Raw genomic sequence first — 18,549 nt, forward strand, 5'->3', positions numbered from 1 at the left:
TTAGTTTATCAAAATTTCACCCAAGTTACCGTTGTTTTCAGGCGCCTGAAACATGTTTTCAGTCCGTTTCAGGCCACCCTCTATCCGATTACGCCATAACCTGAAAACCCGTTTTCAGGCGTTTTCAGGACCCCTTATGGGCCTCTGAAGTACATTTCAGTATATGGCGAAATTTTCCATAGGAGTGAAAGAGATAGCACGATTAGAAAGAGACAGCTATACTGAGAACATTCGAGAAGGTGTGTGACAAGGATAGCCTATATATGTGAGAGAAACAGACTGATGATCCTGTTTCCGGAATATTCTAGTAACTGTGTGAGAGAGATAGCACATGAAAGAGACAGACACTCTACTCGTTTCCGGAACATTCGAGATGTAGGTATGACGTCCTAGCTGGACTGTTCTCGAACTTTGTGGACCGATTCACCGGGGGTATATAAGCCGGGTGAGGTTGCGGCGGAGGACAGTTTCGAATGCGATACCGAGCGATAAACATCGAAGAGAATCAAAGCGACTTGTAAGTGAGTTTTTGAGTGCGAAATTACTGTGAACTGTTTTTAAGTGTTTTGTAAAGTTAAGTAATAGTGTGAAAATAAATCCTACTCTTATTCATCGGTGTTAAAAGTGCTTTTCAATCACGAACCCACCCCACGAACGTAACATTTGGTGTCAGAAGTGGGATTGAAAATGCCGCTTACTCCGCGAGAACAAGAGAAGGGGATGGCTGAGGTCCAGGATAAAATTGTGGCAGTTGACATTAAAGTCAAAAATTACGAAACGCGCCTCAATGGGTTTTACGAAAAGGTAGAAGGCCTCGAGAATCGCCTCCAGAAGTTGGAGAATAAAGTGGCCAACGGCGCTACAATTTTTCGGGCACAATAGCCACAGGAGGGGAAAAGTTAAAGTTACCACCATTTGATGGGACCTCTTCATGGGCCGTATACAAGCTCCAATTCGAGATGGTTGCTGAAACGAACGGCTGGACTGACAAACAAGCTCTAGCTGCCCTCGTGTTGGGACTGTGTGGTAAAGCTTTGATTGTATTAGACATCATGGCGATGGCGGGAACTGAGGTGACTTTGGAGCGACTTATGGATTTCCTAGAGTCGCGTTATGGTGACTCCCATCTGGAACCTGTTTATAGAGCTCAGTTGAAAGACAGGGTGCAGCTAGATGGCGAGAGCCTGCAGCAATGGAGCCTGGAAATTGAGAGGCTGGTCAGAAAGGCTTACTTGTCATTACCATCTGTAGTAGAGATTATGCTAGTGCAATCATTCATAGATGGGATTCGAGACTTTGAAGTGAGGGCTGCTGTACGACTGGGTCATCACAGGACCTTAAAGGATGCTCTAGCGCACGCATTGGAAGTAGAGGCCGTACGCAGCGATGCTAGTTCTTACCGCATTCCAACGGCGACGGATAAAGTGAAACTTCGAAGCGGGCCTACGTGTTATGCGTGTGGGGAAATAGGGCACAGGAGGTTGTGGTGTCCTAAGCGAGAGCCTCGGAGTGTTGAAGCTGGGCGCAATGGATCGAGATCAGCAGAGATCCAAGTGGAGACAGATAAAGTGAAACTCCGACGGGGACTTATGTGTTATGCATGTGGAGAGAGAGGGCATATGAGATTTGCGTGCCCTAAGAGAGATGCTCAGAGTAATATGGAAAATTGGCGCAAAGAATCTAGAGCAGCGGATGTAGTAACGAGCGCCGCGGCAAGACAGCGGCAGGAAAACGCAGATGTTTTATCCAGAAGGCCATGTAATTCTGACATGAGGCACGAGAGAAAAGAACACGCTTATGTGAAGCTGCTAAGAACAGACACCATTAGTCCGAAATGGTGCGGGAAAGCGATTAAAGAAGTACATCACCGTAGCGATATCAAGCCCATTCTGAGTTGGAAGAAATCTAAAACAAAAACTCAATGCGACAGGAAAATGGATCACGTAGAGTTTGAAGAAGGCTCACTCGTCTGGCTTTGTAACCCAGTAAGACGTAAAAGGAAGTCTCCGAAATTATCACCGAGTTGGGCAGTACCGTTCAGGGTAGTCACTAGGATCAACGACGTCACATACCGGATACAGCGTAACGCGCGTAGCCCCTGTAAGATTGTTCATGTTGATCGGTTGGCCAAATACCATGGATCTAATGATGCTCGGGACGAGCATGTCTTAGGAGGGGGCAGTGTTACGGCGGTGGGTTAGGTGGAAACTTTGATCGTGCTTTTCGACCCATTGGAGGCGTTTTCAGTAGGCTGGAATACGGTTTCAGGCCGTTTCAGAGGGTGCTCTATCACATATTAGTTTATCAAAATTTCACCCAAGTTACCGTTGTTTTCAGGCGCCTGAAACATGTTTCAGTCCGTTTCAGGCCACCCTCTATCCGATTACGCCATAACCTGAAAACCCGTTTTCAGGCGTTTTCAGGACCCCTTATGGGCCTCTGAAGTACATTTCAGTATATGGCGAAATTTTCCATAGGAGTGAAAGAGATAGCACGATTAGAAAGAGACAGCTATACTGAGAACATTCGAGAAGGTGTGTGACAAGGATAGCCTATATGTGTGAGAGAAACAGACTGATGATCCTGTTTCCGGAATATTCTAGTAACTGTGTGAGAGAGATAGCACATGAAAGAGACAGACACTCTACTCGTTTCCGGAACATTCGAGATGTAGGTATGACGTCCTAGCTGGACTGTTCTCGAACTTTGTGGACCGATTCACCGGGGGTATAAAAGCCGGGTGAGGTTGCGGCGGAGGACAGTTTCGAATGCGATACCGAGCGATAAACATCGAAGAGAATCAAAGCGACTTGTAAGTGAGTTTTTGAGTGCGAAATTACTGTGAACTGTTTTTAAGTGTTTTGTAAAGTTAAGTAATAGTGTGAAAATAAATCCTACTCTTATTCATCGGTGTTAAAAGTGCTTTTCAATCACGAACCCACCCCACGAACGTAACATAACTATACTGTGTTTGAGCGCACTTTGGCTACAAATCACAAAAAAGTATGAAAAAATTTTTTTAAAAAAATGGAACCGACTTCATAAACCTTGAAAAAATTTCTACTAGTTTGAAATCGGTGCCTCAGCACGAGCCAGCAGGAGTGATTGAAGCATGTATGTATAGTATGTATGGAGGTGAGGTAGACGACTATAGTTCCACTACTGCTTTTTTTTTAACACCGTAGATTTGCTATTTGAAGAAATGGATCGCCAATGCGGATCGTAATTGTTTTTTGGAATGGTACATATGGGGTGTCGAAAATAAAAAAAAAAATGCTAAAAACTGACCTAATGGTTTAATCTATGGCCAGTCAAGAAGAGAGTCGTGGGTTCGAGTCTGGGCTTTCACAGAGAACCTTACTTAAACTTAGAGAAGTTTTTCGGAATGTATGTGCGATATTACATTTGAAATTCAATATGAGATCTAGAGTGAAGGAGAATCTCGTGAGGAAACCAGATGAACCAGAGTTCAATGATTTGTGTGAAATGTCACACTGGGCCCACGTGAAAACTAGAGTCTGCTGTGAAACGTATAGGGCGAGATGATGAGAAGCTTTTTGCTTATTGTATTTGCAATGACATCCCACCTATGTATAACGAATATCAAGTCAATCCCACCACAGAAAGTGAGTTAAATTCGATTTTTAAAGCCCGGGAAAAACCGACCAAGTGTCATTTGCACTTGGAAGCGATTTAACATGCTTATAAAAAAAATGTAATGTATTTTCTTTTTGTTGCAGGATATCGCCAATATCTCCATACAGATCGCAACTCTATCGGTCATCTTCTTCGTGCTGTCAATCGTCCTGGCGATGGCGCTGTTGCCAGCTGCGCCAGAGTGGGAGGCGCTAGCGCTGGCAGGATCACTGCTGGTCACAGCTGTACTCGGTGCTGGCACGCTGATGGCGACGCACCATGCGCCGTTGCCACTTTTCGCTTTGATATTGGTGAGTGTCTGATAAATTGGAATGATCGGGGTCAATACTGGTCCCAAATGCTCTAAGTGCTGATCCGCTGATGGCCACGAACCTTGCGTATTGTTGACTATCTATGACCATTTGGAGTGATCTAGGTTAGTGCTGGTCACAAATGTTCTCAATGCTGAGACGCCGATGGCGACGCACCATCTGCCTTTGCCACTCTTAGCTTTGATATTGGTGAGTATTTGATAGTTGGGAGTGATCGGGTTCAGTGCTGGTCACAGATGTTCTTAATTCTGGGACGCTGATGGCGACGCTCCATGCGCCGTTACCACTCTTCGATTGATATTGGTGAGTGTCTATGATAATTTGGAGTGATCGGGGTTAGTGCTGGTCACAGCTGTTTTCGGCGTTGGGAAACTGATGGCCACGCACCATGCGCCGTTGCCACTCTTCGCTTTGATATTGGTGAATGTTGGTGATAAGTAAGCTCATATGGACAACTATAACGCTTGAGAATCGCTAATGCGTTAGCTTACATAGCTAAGATAGAATACTTTACGTGTCATAGTGATAGCGATGGATGGAGTTTGGCGGAGTCTTGATCCTCACCATACATACATTTATTGGACACAATATGTATCGCCCCAATTTATCAAATCACCATTCGACCAATTTATACTTCTCTCTCGGCAAACTTCAATTGGATAAAACATCGGAAAACAAATTGGACATTTCCGAAGCACTAGGGATACATCTATTACCTGTCAAAGTGTCCGCGGTCCTAAATATTTGTTTACGTCAAAGCTTGTGACAGGCCGGGTAAATGTTTACTTCCTTCCCCAATGTAGTGGGCAGACGGCCTTAGAAATCGGACACACTGAAGTTTAATTAATTTAATTTTTAACACAAGCGTTTTTTTTTTGTTAACTGTACTTGTAAACATTTCCGTATTTTAATACGGAAAATTATTTCACGTCGATACCATTGACTATTGAGGAATTCCGTCCTGCGGAGACGATCATCATATCAGGATGTCACTACCACGCGCCAGGTGGTAGGACCTTGGGCAAGGTCCGCCCGGATTGCTACCACCATCTTGCTCGCTAATCCTGCCGTGAAGCAGCAGTGCTTGCACTGTTGTGTTTCGGCGTGGAGAGTAAGACAGCCGGTGAAATTACTGGCACGTGAGGTATTCCATCTTAGGCCTCTAGGTTGGCATCGCGTCTGCAATACCCCTGGTATTGCAGATATTTATGGGCGGTGGTGATCTCTTACCATCAGGAGACCCACTTGCTCAGTTGCCATCCAGTCGAATAAAAAAAAAGTTTCTTTGACTGTACTTGTCTAATGTGCACATATTAATCGTACAATATGGAAAGAAGAGGTGTATTATTATTATAGTTCAATTACTTAATTGTAGTCTTGATTTGTATGTATTTCTGTGACATCGTAACCCCCTAATAAAGTAGTTCCACAAAACTAGTAACAGACGAAGAGATGAGAAATAATAAGAAAATAAATGTATTAGGTTTGGCCTCAACTAAGTCTGTCAATGCCAAATTCAAAAGAGTACAAAGGTTATTTTTTATTTTATTTTAAACTGACGGGCGATTGATTTGTATCTTACCTTATAGTAAGTGAATACGAGGTTACTGACCATTGGTTCAGTACTCACTGTAGTTACATGGGTTGTGTGCCATGCCATTTGCCCGACACATCTAACACACATACACAACGTAACAGGTACACACATAATAGACATTACCATTCTAAGTCGCCGTTAGTGTGTTAGAAGTGTGTTAGGCGTGTAGAAGTTGTAATAAGCCGTGGTGGCCTAGTGGTTTGACCTATCGCCTCTCAAGCAGAGGGCCGTGGTTCAAACCCCGGCTCGCACCTCTGAGTTTTAGAAATTCATGTGCGGAATAACATTTGAAATTTACCACTAGCTTTGCGGTGAAGGAAAACATCGTTAGGAAACCTGCACAAACCTGCGAAGCAATTCAATGGTGCGTGTGAAGTTCCCAATCCTCACTGGGCTCGCGTGGGAACTATGGCCTAATCCCTCTTGTTCTGAGAGGAGGCCTGTGCCCAGCAGTGGGACGTATATAGGCTGGGATGGGATGGATTGTAAGTCAGGTTTTGCATTAGATATAGCAACTTTCTCTCTCTTTTTGTATTTAATTTTAAAGCTTCAGTATGGTAACTTCTTTACATTTCAATGGAATGTAGTGGGCAAACGGCCTAATTTTGTTTGCGGCGGATGGCACTGAATAATACATCTGATGTCTTTTTGATGAAGCATTCTAGAGTAATTAAACTCTCAATGAAATTCTCAATGAAAATAAGCGAAACCCACTTTAGTATGTAGAAGCAATTTTTTCGTTCATTTTCTAAGCATTCGGTATTGAATGTTTCAGGTTTTTTTTTGTTTGAAATTAATTTTGGTTTCATTTGAACAATTTTGTTTGTTTTTGCTTATTATATTTTGGCTTATTCGAATAGGTACCTATCTCGAAAATACAAACTGAGACGGATGAACAGAAAAACCAGAGAAAGAGACCAGCGCTGGGAATCGAACCCAGGTCCTCAGCAATCCGTGCTGCGTGTTATAACCCCTACACCCCCGCTGGTCCAGCGGTCCGCTGCGGCGGTCCGCTGCGGTAAATAAGTAGGTGTTGCAGATGTTTATGGGCGGTGGTGATCTCTTACCATCAGGAGACCCACATGCTCGTTTGCCATCCAGTCGGATAAAAAATAAAGTAAATAAAATAAATTAAAGCGAGTTTTTTTTCAATAGTTTGTTTATAAGTTATGCATTACGAATAATAGAGGTACAAACAATCAAACTATTTAAAAGAACAGTTACCATCAGATACTTCGGAGCGGGTTTCCTCACGATGTTTTCCTTCACCGCAAAGCTCGTGGTAAATTTCAAATGTAATTCCGCACATGAATTTCGAAAAACTCAGAGGTGCGAGCCGGGGTTTGAACCCACGACCCTCTGCTTGAGAGGCGATAGGTCAAACCACTAGGCCACCACGGCTTTTTTCATCGTGAGGAAACCTGCACAAATCTGCGAAGCAATTCAATGGTGTGTGTGAAGTTCCCAATCCGCACTGGGCCCGCGTGGGAACTATGGCCCAAGCCCTCTTGTTCTGAGAGGAGGCCTGTGCCCAGCAGTGGGACGTATATAGGCTGGGCTAGGATGATGATGATGACTTCGGAGCGAACAACGTGATCAAAAATATCAGAACATGAACTGTAATCTATCTATCTAATCGAATGTCTACCTTTAAACGAGCAATTCTTGTATAAATATTTCGGGAATCTCGGAAACGGCTACGACGGATTCGATGAAATTTGGTATGTGGGGGTTTTCGGGGATCACAATTCAATCTAGTTTGGTGTTATCTCTGGGAACACGCTTATCATCGAGTTTTAGCCCCAGCAAAGCTCGGTCGCCCAGGTACTACTTTAATAATAGAGTGCATAAGCCGATATTTTTGACCACTGTACAGTACATTGCGTCTTAAGGGCGGTAAACAAGGAATTACGAACGAGTCTATTAGAAGCCCGAACATCACATTTGCGAGTAAAATTGTATATTTGTAAAAGAAAAACTAACATTTTTTTCAAAAATTGCCGATACCGCTGACAACGCTCTTTAGCGCAGCGCCAGCCTCCCCGCCGCCCTCCTCCTCCGCAGCATGTGCCCGACGTGCGCGCGCCGCGCTCCTGCAGGTGCTGCTGCACACCATGCAGTAACAAACTCATTTACCGACCTTGGGCTTCATGACAACAAAATTAGTACGGGCAATGACTCATTTACCGACCACGGGCTTCATGACAAGCACATTAAGGTCGAGGGTTTTATTTGGGGGGTTGCAACCAAGGTAGCCTGCATGTTACGACACTGTTTACGAGCAAATGTGATGAAATTTTGTAACCCTCGACCTTTATGTGCTTCTCATGAAACCCGTGGTCGGTAAATGAGTCATTTCCCGTACTAATTTTCTTGTCATGAAGCCCAAGGTCGGTAAATGAGTGTGAAGTGTGATACTGCATGGCGTGCTGGTCGTGCTGGCGTGCAGGAGCGCGGGGCGCGCACGTCGGGCACATGGTCAGGCTGGGGGAGGGCGGCGCGGAGCTGGCGCTGCCAAGAGCGTAGTCCGCGGTATCGGCAATTTTAGAAAAGATATTAGTTTTTCTTTTACAAATATACAATTTTACTCGCAAATGTGATGAAAAACATTGTATGTCGCACGGGCGGTACTAGAATTACGAACATCGACTCATTAAATAATAGACTCTCGTTCGTAATTCCTTGTTTACCGCCCTTAAGACACAATGTACTAAAAACAGATGATGGACAGACGACATCGTGAGAGTTGCGAGCAACCGGTACAGTGGCGAGTTGTCGTTCATTGTGGCGTTCTAAGGGGCAGGCCTTTGTTCAGCAGTGGACGTCTTCCGGCTGATGATGATGACGATGACCGCGTAGGAATATTCAACATCTTTTCGACTAGAGACATAACGTGGGCAAAACCTCTAAGTTCCTTCAGGTAGTCAAAATTCCGGCCAATAAATAACTGCGAAGCTATTTCTTCGTAATCCGCTGAGAGGGGATCCCTGTTATCCTGTAAGACCACTCCGGCAGAACCCGGCCGGCGACACTCAGCTGGTTATTATCCGGATTAGGCCAAATAAGAGCATGTGGTGCTCTTTAGCAATTACTTATTATTTTTGATAGGTAGGTACCTAAATGCTTAGCGTATCATATTGTGACAAGCTACTGTAATACGATATTTAATTAGCAGCAGTGGTAATATTTCATCTTTCCAGGGAACGTTCGGTTTTTCGATAATGAAAAATAAGAAGAATTGTTTGTCTCTACGGGATACCAATATGTCAGCGGGGCTACGAAATTCGAAAATCGAAGTTCATGTCGTCCCGTCCCTCTGCGGCTTATACGATTTAATACGGGAATGAGAGGGATGATACGATGGTTCGGTTTTCGAATTTCGGAGTAGGCCCTCTGGGCTCAAGTACGTACGGAATTGAATTTTCGCATGGACGAGTATTGTTTTCGTATGGAGGTATTATTTATTTATTTACAACGACAGGTCAGTCAACCTTAAATCATCTAAAAATAATTAAGTACATTTGAAATTCACGACAAGCTTTACAGTGAAGGAAAACATCGTGAGGAAACTGCACAAACTTGCGAAGCAATTCTACGGTGTGTGAGAAGTTCCCAATCCGCACTGGCTCCGCGTGGCAACTATGGCCCAAGGCCTCTCATTCTGAAAGGAGGCCTGTGGCCAGCAGTGGAACGTATATACGCTGGGACGAATTAATTTGTTCACCCGCGACCTTACGACAGCTACGTCTATGCAACAAATGTGTGTTCATGCAGCTCCTCCACCGCCACACTGTAAAAACACACAAATCACACAAACCCAACCTACGAATACCACCACCACGCTACGCTGACGCCTTTCAAACTCAACCGGAGCTCATCTTCAGAGCAAAACAACCGTATACGATGCTGCCAGACTTTAGACATAGTCTAGGTGGAGGAACTGTATGAACATGCATTTGTAGCATAGACATAACTATAGTAAGGTCACGGGCGAGCAAAGTCAATGGGACTAGTGGGATAGACGGTTATTATTTATAGGTAAGTACATAGTTCATTAGATTAGACAAAATTCAGATCTATTGTCAAGAAGACATTAATATCTAAGGCGTATTATAAAGTTAATGATTATTATCATGGACAGGGATATTTGAAAATCATTCCGAATTTGAAAATAGCGAACCTACTGTGTTAAAAATAGAATTGTGTTAAATACTTGTGATGTATACCTAGATATCATTTAATAATATTGTAAATCTGTTTAAAAAAATATACCTCGTTGAGTTTCTTGCCGGATTCTTCTCAATAGAGGTTTTTCCGAACCGGTGGTAGATTTTTTTTTGATATTCATAAGTGTATGTTATAGCCTAAATTGAATAAAGATATTTTGACTTTGACTTTGACTAAAAGGGCAGGAAAGGTAGGGGAAGACCGAGACGTGGCGTTTATGGATCAAGACAAAGGGTCGATGTTATGGCGTATCGGAGCTCAAAACATTGGCAGAGAGGGTACAGAATTCATCTAAATTTACTCCACCAATTAGCTAAAAGAATTTCTTTGCTCACCCGCGACCTTATGATAGCTAAGTTTATACAAGATATGCGTGTTCATGCAGTTCCTCCACCTCCATACTACATGAAGACGCGGGTGAGCAAAGAAATTCTTTTAGTTCATTGATATGGACCTCCGCAAAGTAACGTCCGATTCAATAAATTGATTACTTCACCGTCAAAACCTAGGCTCTTAAATATTATGACGATGATGATGATGAGTTCATTATATATATTTTTTTCAATTATATCAGGTATTATTCCATTTAGATTAGTCAATAATAAATAGCACTGTACAACGCAACGTATAAAAATGTCTAAACATCCAATAATAAACATTGAGCCGATAATCTCGTATTCTTGAGGTATCCCATCTTAGGCCTGTAGGTTGGCAACGCATCTGCAATACCCCTGGTGTTGCAGATGTTTATGGGCGGTGGTGATCTCTTACCATCAGGGTACCCACTTGCTCGTTTGCCATCCAGTCGAATAAAAAAAATTATCTTCATTTAAACTTGTCTCTGAATAATTTACTCGTGGTAGGCACATAACACGTATAATCTTTCTCTCGCGTTTCCAGTTTCCAAATACAAATCCTACTCCAAATCCTTCTCCGTGCACGCTGTGAGTCTGTGGAATCGGTTGCCAGGTGATATCAGGCGGGCACAGTCGGTTACCACCCTGCGGAATCGCTCAAGGGCGCACTGACTTGACAGTTCATCGTAAGATCTTAAAAGAGGCAGTGTTGTATGTTCTGTTTTGTATATATGTGGCGTATATGTATATATGTATTTTGCGTGTAGTTTATTTGTCTTGATATATATCAGTTTATTGACTTTATTGTTATGTATTAGTGTGTACCTATTATGTATGTGTATTTATAATGAATTTTTGAGTTAATTTAAATTTCGTTTCTCTTACCTTTTCATTGTACTTGTATCCTGTTTATCCATTGTCTGATATCCTGTCAATCGTTCAAAGGTTAAGGGATAAGTTCGCCTTTGTACATCTTATTTTCATGTGTTTTATGTACAATAAATAGTTCTACAATACAATACAATACAACACGTAGGTAAATAGAAATGATTATTCTCAGAACACCAAGATAATAAGCCAAGCCACTAACAACGGCAATGTACGGTTTTGCGTGGCGGATTTATTTTTCAATTTTCCGCTTTCAGATTTTCCTAAGTGGTCCATTTGTTACCCCTTTCACGGCTGGCTTTATAAAACATGTAGTTTTATGAATAACAAATTTTTCATGAGAATATGAGGGAGAACCCAGATTATTTTGTCCATTTTTAATTTCAGTTAATTGGGTAGTGCCATGAGACTTGAAGTGAATGATTACACACACACCTACATGAAGGAAATCCATTCCTTGGAATGACAAAGGATAGTTTTTATCTTGGGAAATTACATAATTCCCGCGGGATACACATTACACCTTAATACACCTTATGGGCCGTAAAAGCAACGTGACAGGCAAAAATACTATCCCACCAAAAACATTCTGTAAAAAACTAGCCAAGTCTCGATGGAGCTGCTTGTTTATCTCTAAAAAGTAATGAAATCTAGACAAAGTCGTGCCAAGTCTAAGGTTCCTTACTGCGATTTCTTTATATTGTCCGCGTATTGAGTCTCAACATTTACTGGATAAGACTTAAGACTCAACATTCTTTATACGTGAGTGGGTACAAGTCAACGGCCAAGTCACACAACCTATAAAAAAATCTTTATAGACGATGTCGCCTGAACTATCTAGTTCCTGATAATACGGAAAGATTAATATTATTCATTGGATCGTAAAACGAGGATCCATGGAAGAATGTTGATACCGGAATTCCGACTGGTTGAATTGATGATGATTAGAACTGAACTGCTGTCAGTTCAATTTGGATGACGGAGGCGTGGGTCGACGGTTGACTGGTGATGAGGCCTTGGAATGTTAAGCATTATATTTTTGCATCTGAAATTTCATTGCTTCAGGCGTACCGACACTTTTCTTAAAATTAATTCAATTCTCATTCAATTGTTTAATATCGACTCACGGTCCGTAGGGGGGTGGGCCTTTAAAACAGGAGCAGATAATATTATGTCATAATACTAAGTACAGTCGAGTTCATAAAGTTGTGAGCAAAAATTTGATTTGATTTGATTTGATCAAATGTTTGCTCACAAGTTTATGAAGTCGACTGTACAACTAATATTATAAATGCGAAAGTTTGTAAGTCTGTTTGTTAGTTTGTGACGTAAAGACGTCAAAGAAATGTTTATTGTTTAAAAGCAATGTCTACCAGACAAGTACCAGTAAGTAGGGTAACCATTTTTCTTTCTACTTAAAACTGTAGTTAAAACTAAAACTTGAGATTTTCCAGAAGTCATATAAAGTTATAAAATACATAACCATTAAGCACACTGTTTGTTTTTCAAGTTATACTTCCACGGAATAATTATTTACGTTAGCATAATACTCATTTTTAGATTAAAGGTCGTAAAAGTAAACATTAATTATTTTATTACGGCGTAGATAAAAGTGTAATTAAAATGAGACAAGGAAAACAATTTTAAATTAATTCAATTATAGTAGTCACACAGAAGCTTATAAAACTAAACAAGTTTTCAGATAAAATGAACGAAAATAAAAATGTATTTTTCGGGCCAATTCTTCAAATCACTTTTGTCGTTCATTGTGGCGTTCTTAGGGGGAGGTCTTTGTTCAGCAGTGGACGTCTTCTGGTTGATGATGATAATGACTTATTATAGGACGTCTGACATTTCGCTTCCTTGGTCAATTTGCGTGGTTGGACATTTTGCTACGGACATTTTGGACGTTTCGGTACTGATTCAAAAAATGGACTTTGTGTCTAGTCTGCTAGTAAGAACTTTAGGCTGAATGACTTCAAGAAAAGTACCTATGGTACCATAAGCCAAATAAGTGGTCTACCAATTTTTAAACAAGTTCCTTTCATGTTAATATGTCGCTAAAGTCGAACTTTCAAGTTGACAGACACGTCTTTTGGGATATTATTTGGCTGATGGTACGTCCGTGCCTTTTATTTCGTTTTGCGCGACTTGGTGAGGCCACTGCCGTGCCCCCAGATTATTCTAATTGGAACTGAATGTAGATAGACTAAGTGAAAATAAAACGAAAGAGTCTTAATATTAAAGTGTGTGAATTTATGCATGAAAGAAAAACCCGGGTTTTGTGAAAAAAAAAACACAGAAATGCGCATTTTATCTGAACATGGGTCCGCATAATTAGATAAATTAGCATACTTTCTGTCTTTTTTGTAAACAATTGCGCTAAGAATATCATTTTACAAAGTTTCTTAAACGAGATTTTAGATATTTCTGTGTTAAACTAACACTTAGGGGTGTTATTAAATATAATCCTTTCAAAAATCCCTATTCGTTTAACTGTAATGCTGTATTTATTTATTGACAAAAAAAATACAAAATAGGATTCAATAGAAAACCCAATTTGGCGTATAATTTACGCCTGTGACCTAGAAGAGTAACAAATTGAAGCCAATAGAAAACAATCGCTGGTTACAATATTTCATCATCATCATCGTCATCATCAGTCAAAAGACATCCACTACCGGACATAAATCTTCCATAAAGCGCCACAACGATCGGCCTCCTGCGATATTTTCCAAATCATCAGTCCATTCAATCATTAAATCATTGTACCACTCCATTTATTTTCTACTAGCTGTTGTCCACGACTCCGTCCGCGTAGTATTCTAGGAACTATGCAATTTTCCGGGATAAAACCTATCCTATGTCCTTCCTTGGGACTTAAACTATCTGTAAACCGAGTTTCATCTAAACCGGTTCAGCGGTCTAGACGTGATTGAGTAACAAACATCCAAATATCCAAACATGTAGGATTCAGCCAATAAAAAGTTGATAAAAGTGCATTCGAAATTTAATTTATTTTCACTGGCCGAAACTGTGTAATCCATACTAATATTATAAATGCGAAAGTGTGTTTGTGTGTTTGTGTGTGTTGTCGGTCTTTCACGCCGTAACGGAGCGACGGATCGACGTGATTTTTGGCATAAAGATAGTTTATGGGCCCGAAAGTGACATAGGCTACTTTTTATCCCGGAAAAATGCACAATTCCCGAGGGAACAGCGCGCGATAACCGAATACCACGCGGGCGGAACGCGGGCAAAAGCTAGTTATAAATAATACCTTATTGCGAAACGATGTTAAGTTAAAGAAATGTTTATTTTATTTTATACCCTATGCGCTTATGTTTAGATTTAAACTAGGATGAATTTTTTCAGCTAATTAGCGCAGTTTGAATTTCCAGAGAGTTCCAAGGATGTCTTCAGTTTTTATCATTATGGGGGAGTAGGGCAGAAGTTAATTTAAAAACGCCAGGTGGCCAGTACTCTTATGGAATGTTAGGCCGCGTTCAGCATTTATTTTCCTTGTCTTGAAATTTTCCGGAATGCGTTCCCGCCAGCTGGCACCATCCTTTTTTGTTTAACTTGTCTTGTTGGTTCAGAGTGTACCCTTTCTTGTGGTCTGTAAAAAGGAACTGTAATTAGGTGAAGATCTAGATTCCAAATAATTAAAAAATCTTACTAGAATAGACTTAATAACCCTCCTTCGGGCAGTCGCGTAAAAATAACCATGTTTAGGAGTCTATAACGGTTCAAAAATACAATTCTGTGACATTGCACCTTAGTTTTATGCTGATTTGGGAACATTTCGTGACTGTAATACGTATTTTTATTTTTTCTATTTTTCTCCACATGGACGAGAACACTCTCGTAAAAAAAAACCTCTTTTTTTCAACAAAGTCTACCTTAAAATAGTCTACAACTATAAACAATGCAAAATATCTAGTTCACCGACAAAAGCACACTTTTTAATCAATTTCCCAAGTGAACAAACTATTACTCGCAAACCCAAGAAAATTAAAAGAACTATCGTTACACTGAGCCGGAAAGAGTTCTAGAAACTTCGGTATTAATGGCACGTGGCGGATATTTCTTGAGAAAATTAAATTTCCAAAGTAAAGGTAAGAAGTTGGTTTTATAAAACAAATCCGCATTTCTTGGCTCACCTTGCTAGGTGTGTTTGTGTTTTTTATGTCAAAATATGTTGTGAGTTTGTTTGAGTTTAGGTATGTACATTAACGAAGTATTATTTATAAATATTGAACTATAAATAATTACTTCGCACACCCGCGACCTTACGATGGTAAAGTCTATGCAACAAATGTGTGTTCACGCAAGCTCCTCCGCGTCTATACTGAAAAAAAAAAACTAATAAAAATCACAAAAACCCAATTATCACCATCGCCATACTATGCTGACCTGTTAGGCTGTTACGTACTCGACCGTAGCCCATCCTCAGCAATACTACCAGACATGTTAGACTACGCAAATCGTGAACAAAGTAATTGTTTGTGGTTCATTGATATGGACCTCCGCAAAGTAACACCTGTTTTTTTTTTTAATGGTAAGGTGCAGGCATGTCACCCGATGAAAAACAATCACTGCCGCCCATGTACATCCATAACATAAATAAGCTGATTTAATGAGTACGCTCATCAATAAACTACTTTAACGTTCTCGCAGCCAAATCCCTCTTAAAAATTATTAGATTTTATTGAGCAAAGCTTCTGCTTGTATACGTAGTGCCACGAGAGTTGAAGTGAATGATTACACACACACCTACACGAAGAACTGATTGCATAAAAGGAGAATGAATGAAAGGAATGAGTGAATGTCAAAATCCCGCTGTCATTACATGGTTGTGTGCGTCAACTCTGGTGGCACTAGGTACTTGTAATAACTTAAAGAATATCCTGTTTTCTTTCCAGATGGTCCACACAATGATGCCGATAGCGCGGTCTATAGCCCTCGGCATGTCTGCGGCGCTAACTTTGGCCTACATAGGCCTTGCCCTCGGCCTAGGCCCCCAGAACAAAGAAAGCCAGTTCCATCAACAGGTAAGAATAACCTTACTAAATAATAAACTTAGAAAAATGTAAAAACCTGTTAATGTCATTTTAAAGCCATAAAAAGAGAAACATAAAAACCATAAAAAGAAATCTCGCTTTCGTTTATCCGTTTGAGAGCTACGATGCGAAAGACAGACAGATAGATCATAATCATCATCATCATCAGCCTACAGCAGTCCACTGCTGGACATTGGCCTCTTCCATGGCGCTCCACAACACTGTCTTCAGCCCCTCGCATCCATCCGCCGCCCGTGACCCTCTTAAGGTCGTCCGTCCACGTGCATCAGCACGCCCTACACTACTTTTTCCCGTCCGTTGTCTCCATTCGAGGACTCGTCTGCTCCACCGTTCATCAGTCCTGCGACAGACGTGGCCAGCCCAACGCCACTTCAGCGAACTAATTCTCTGAGCAACGCCGGTGACTTTCGTTCTTTGTCATGACTCTTGGACAGATGATATTGCCGTCAAACTTATTTATAACACCCATGTTTTTGCGTGGGTTAAACCCTGACTTAAAACGTAGCTTCAGATTGAACCATTAAGAGCGTTTATACCTGCTGAGCTGGCAACGTTGCATTTTTGTTAGTTTTTCTCGATTATTCCATAAAAATTGAATGAAAATTTAAAATGTGGTCTGACAGAACTCTTCTTAATATCGCTGCTTATCTAAAATAAGTCACTATTGCAAAATACTACATTTTCGTACTAACTATAAAACTGCGTGGAGAATAAGCTAAACTTTGTCGTGAATAAGACACCCAAGTCGCTACTTTCAAAAAATGACTCCGTGGTAGCAATGTGCCGTTATGTGATTGGTTGGAACTCGACGCTATTTTATCGGTAAGAGCGGCCGCATGCCAGTTGCGCCGCGGTTTTTGACAACTTCACTACGATTCTCTGGTGAACAACGGCACATCGCGAAATAACCCGCGGGATCGTTGCTTATTGTTTATGCAATAATGCTGCATCGCAAAATACAGCCATCTTTACGAAAAGGGAAGCTAATTATTTGTGCCTTTTTTTTTGCAATAGTGTTACATTACGAAGTGCAACATTCTTCATGAAAAAGTAAGTATACTACTTATGTCATATTTAGAATTTAGCCTATATTTACGAAACGGAAAACGATTTTTATTGTTAACATTGCAAAATATGCCTGTCTATCGAATAAAGTAAGCCATACTTAAATGATATAATAGCTAATTGGGACACTATGCACCATAGACCATACTCATAACTAGTTTATTTAAAGCAAATATAGCCACTATTTACGAAACAAATTATTTATTATTCAAGCGTGAATTGGCACTACGTTATGTTATAGTCTTTACTAATAATACAGATGCGAAAGTAACGCTATCTATGTGTCTGTCTGTTACATTTCACGCCCAAACCACTAAACCGATCCGATGAAATTTGGCACAGAGATAACTTGAGGCCTAAGATATATACTTATTTTCCCGGAAAATACGAATTTTCCGTGATTAAGGGTTTCTACGCGAGCAAAGTCGCGGGCAACAGCTAGTAGTATTATATTTATTGACTAGTTTATCACGCTATCACGTTAAACTAAAAATATTTTTGGTTGGTTTCAGAGATGATTAGCAACACAAAACTTGCAGTGGCAGAGCAACGGAATAAGGTCTTCTCGGATTTATTAATAAGAATAATATCCGGATATCAGCCTGTATGTGATAAGGATGGCCTTGAAAACAGCTTAAGAACAATAAGGCGCCGGGTGAGGACGGAATCACGCCGTCAGAGCTTCTGAAGGGGGCGGATCACCGGTCCTTAAAATCCTTCAGAGGATCTTTAATTCAGTCTTGCTCGAAGGTACAACGCCAGAAGCACGGAACAAGAGCGTGGTGGTGTTAAGTTGTTCTTCTAGAAGGGTGATAACACCTTATGAAGAACTACAGGACCATCTCGCTGTTGAGCCATGTTTATAAGCTGTTTTCCATGGTCATTGTAAATCGTCTCGAACACAGGCTCGATGACTTCCAACAACCCGAATAAGCTGGGTTCCGAAAAGGCCATAGTACCGTAGACCACATACATGCTGCGGCAGGTCATCAAGGAGACCGAAGAGTCTAACTAGCCGCTATGTCTAGCGTTTGTGGACTACGAGAAAGCCTTTGATTCGGTCGAAACATAGGCAGTTGAGACTCTCCAGCGATGCCATATGACTATCTGTATATCGAAGTGTTGATGTATTTGTATAGAAACGCTATATGTATAGAAGTACTATTCAGAGTAAGTCCGAGGTCAGAGTACGAACAGAGTTCCAAGGCGATTCCCTTGAAAAGAGGCGTAAGACAGGGATATGTGATATCTCAAAAACTGTTTACTGCACTGAAAAACACCTTCAAGCTTCCGGAATGGAAAGGACTAGGCATCAATGTCAACGGCGAATACATTACGCACCTTCGATTTTGCCGACGGTATTG

At 41.0% G+C, this 18,549-nt stretch overlaps 1 protein-coding gene across 1 annotated transcript in view; it reads left to right on the forward strand.

The window, feature by feature from the left end:
- LOC141430557 (uncharacterized) overlaps window positions 1-16,755 on the forward strand; it is a 124,868-nt gene extending 108,113 nt beyond the window's left edge. Inside the window, exons 3-5 of the mRNA XM_074091308.1 lie at window positions 3,741-3,947; window positions 15,962-16,090; window positions 16,744-16,755. Of these exons, the coding sequence (XP_073947409.1) occupies window positions 3,741-3,947; window positions 15,962-16,090; window positions 16,744-16,755 (348 nt within the window). The remainder of the gene's footprint in view (window positions 1-3,740; window positions 3,948-15,961; window positions 16,091-16,743) is intronic.
- The last annotated feature ends 1,794 nt before the right edge of the window (window positions 16,756-18,549 follow it).

Source organism: Choristoneura fumiferana, chromosome 8, assembly GCF_025370935.1.
Source record: "Choristoneura fumiferana chromosome 8, NRCan_CFum_1, whole genome shotgun sequence".
Classification (NCBI taxonomy): domain Eukaryota; kingdom Metazoa; phylum Arthropoda; class Insecta; order Lepidoptera; family Tortricidae; genus Choristoneura; species Choristoneura fumiferana.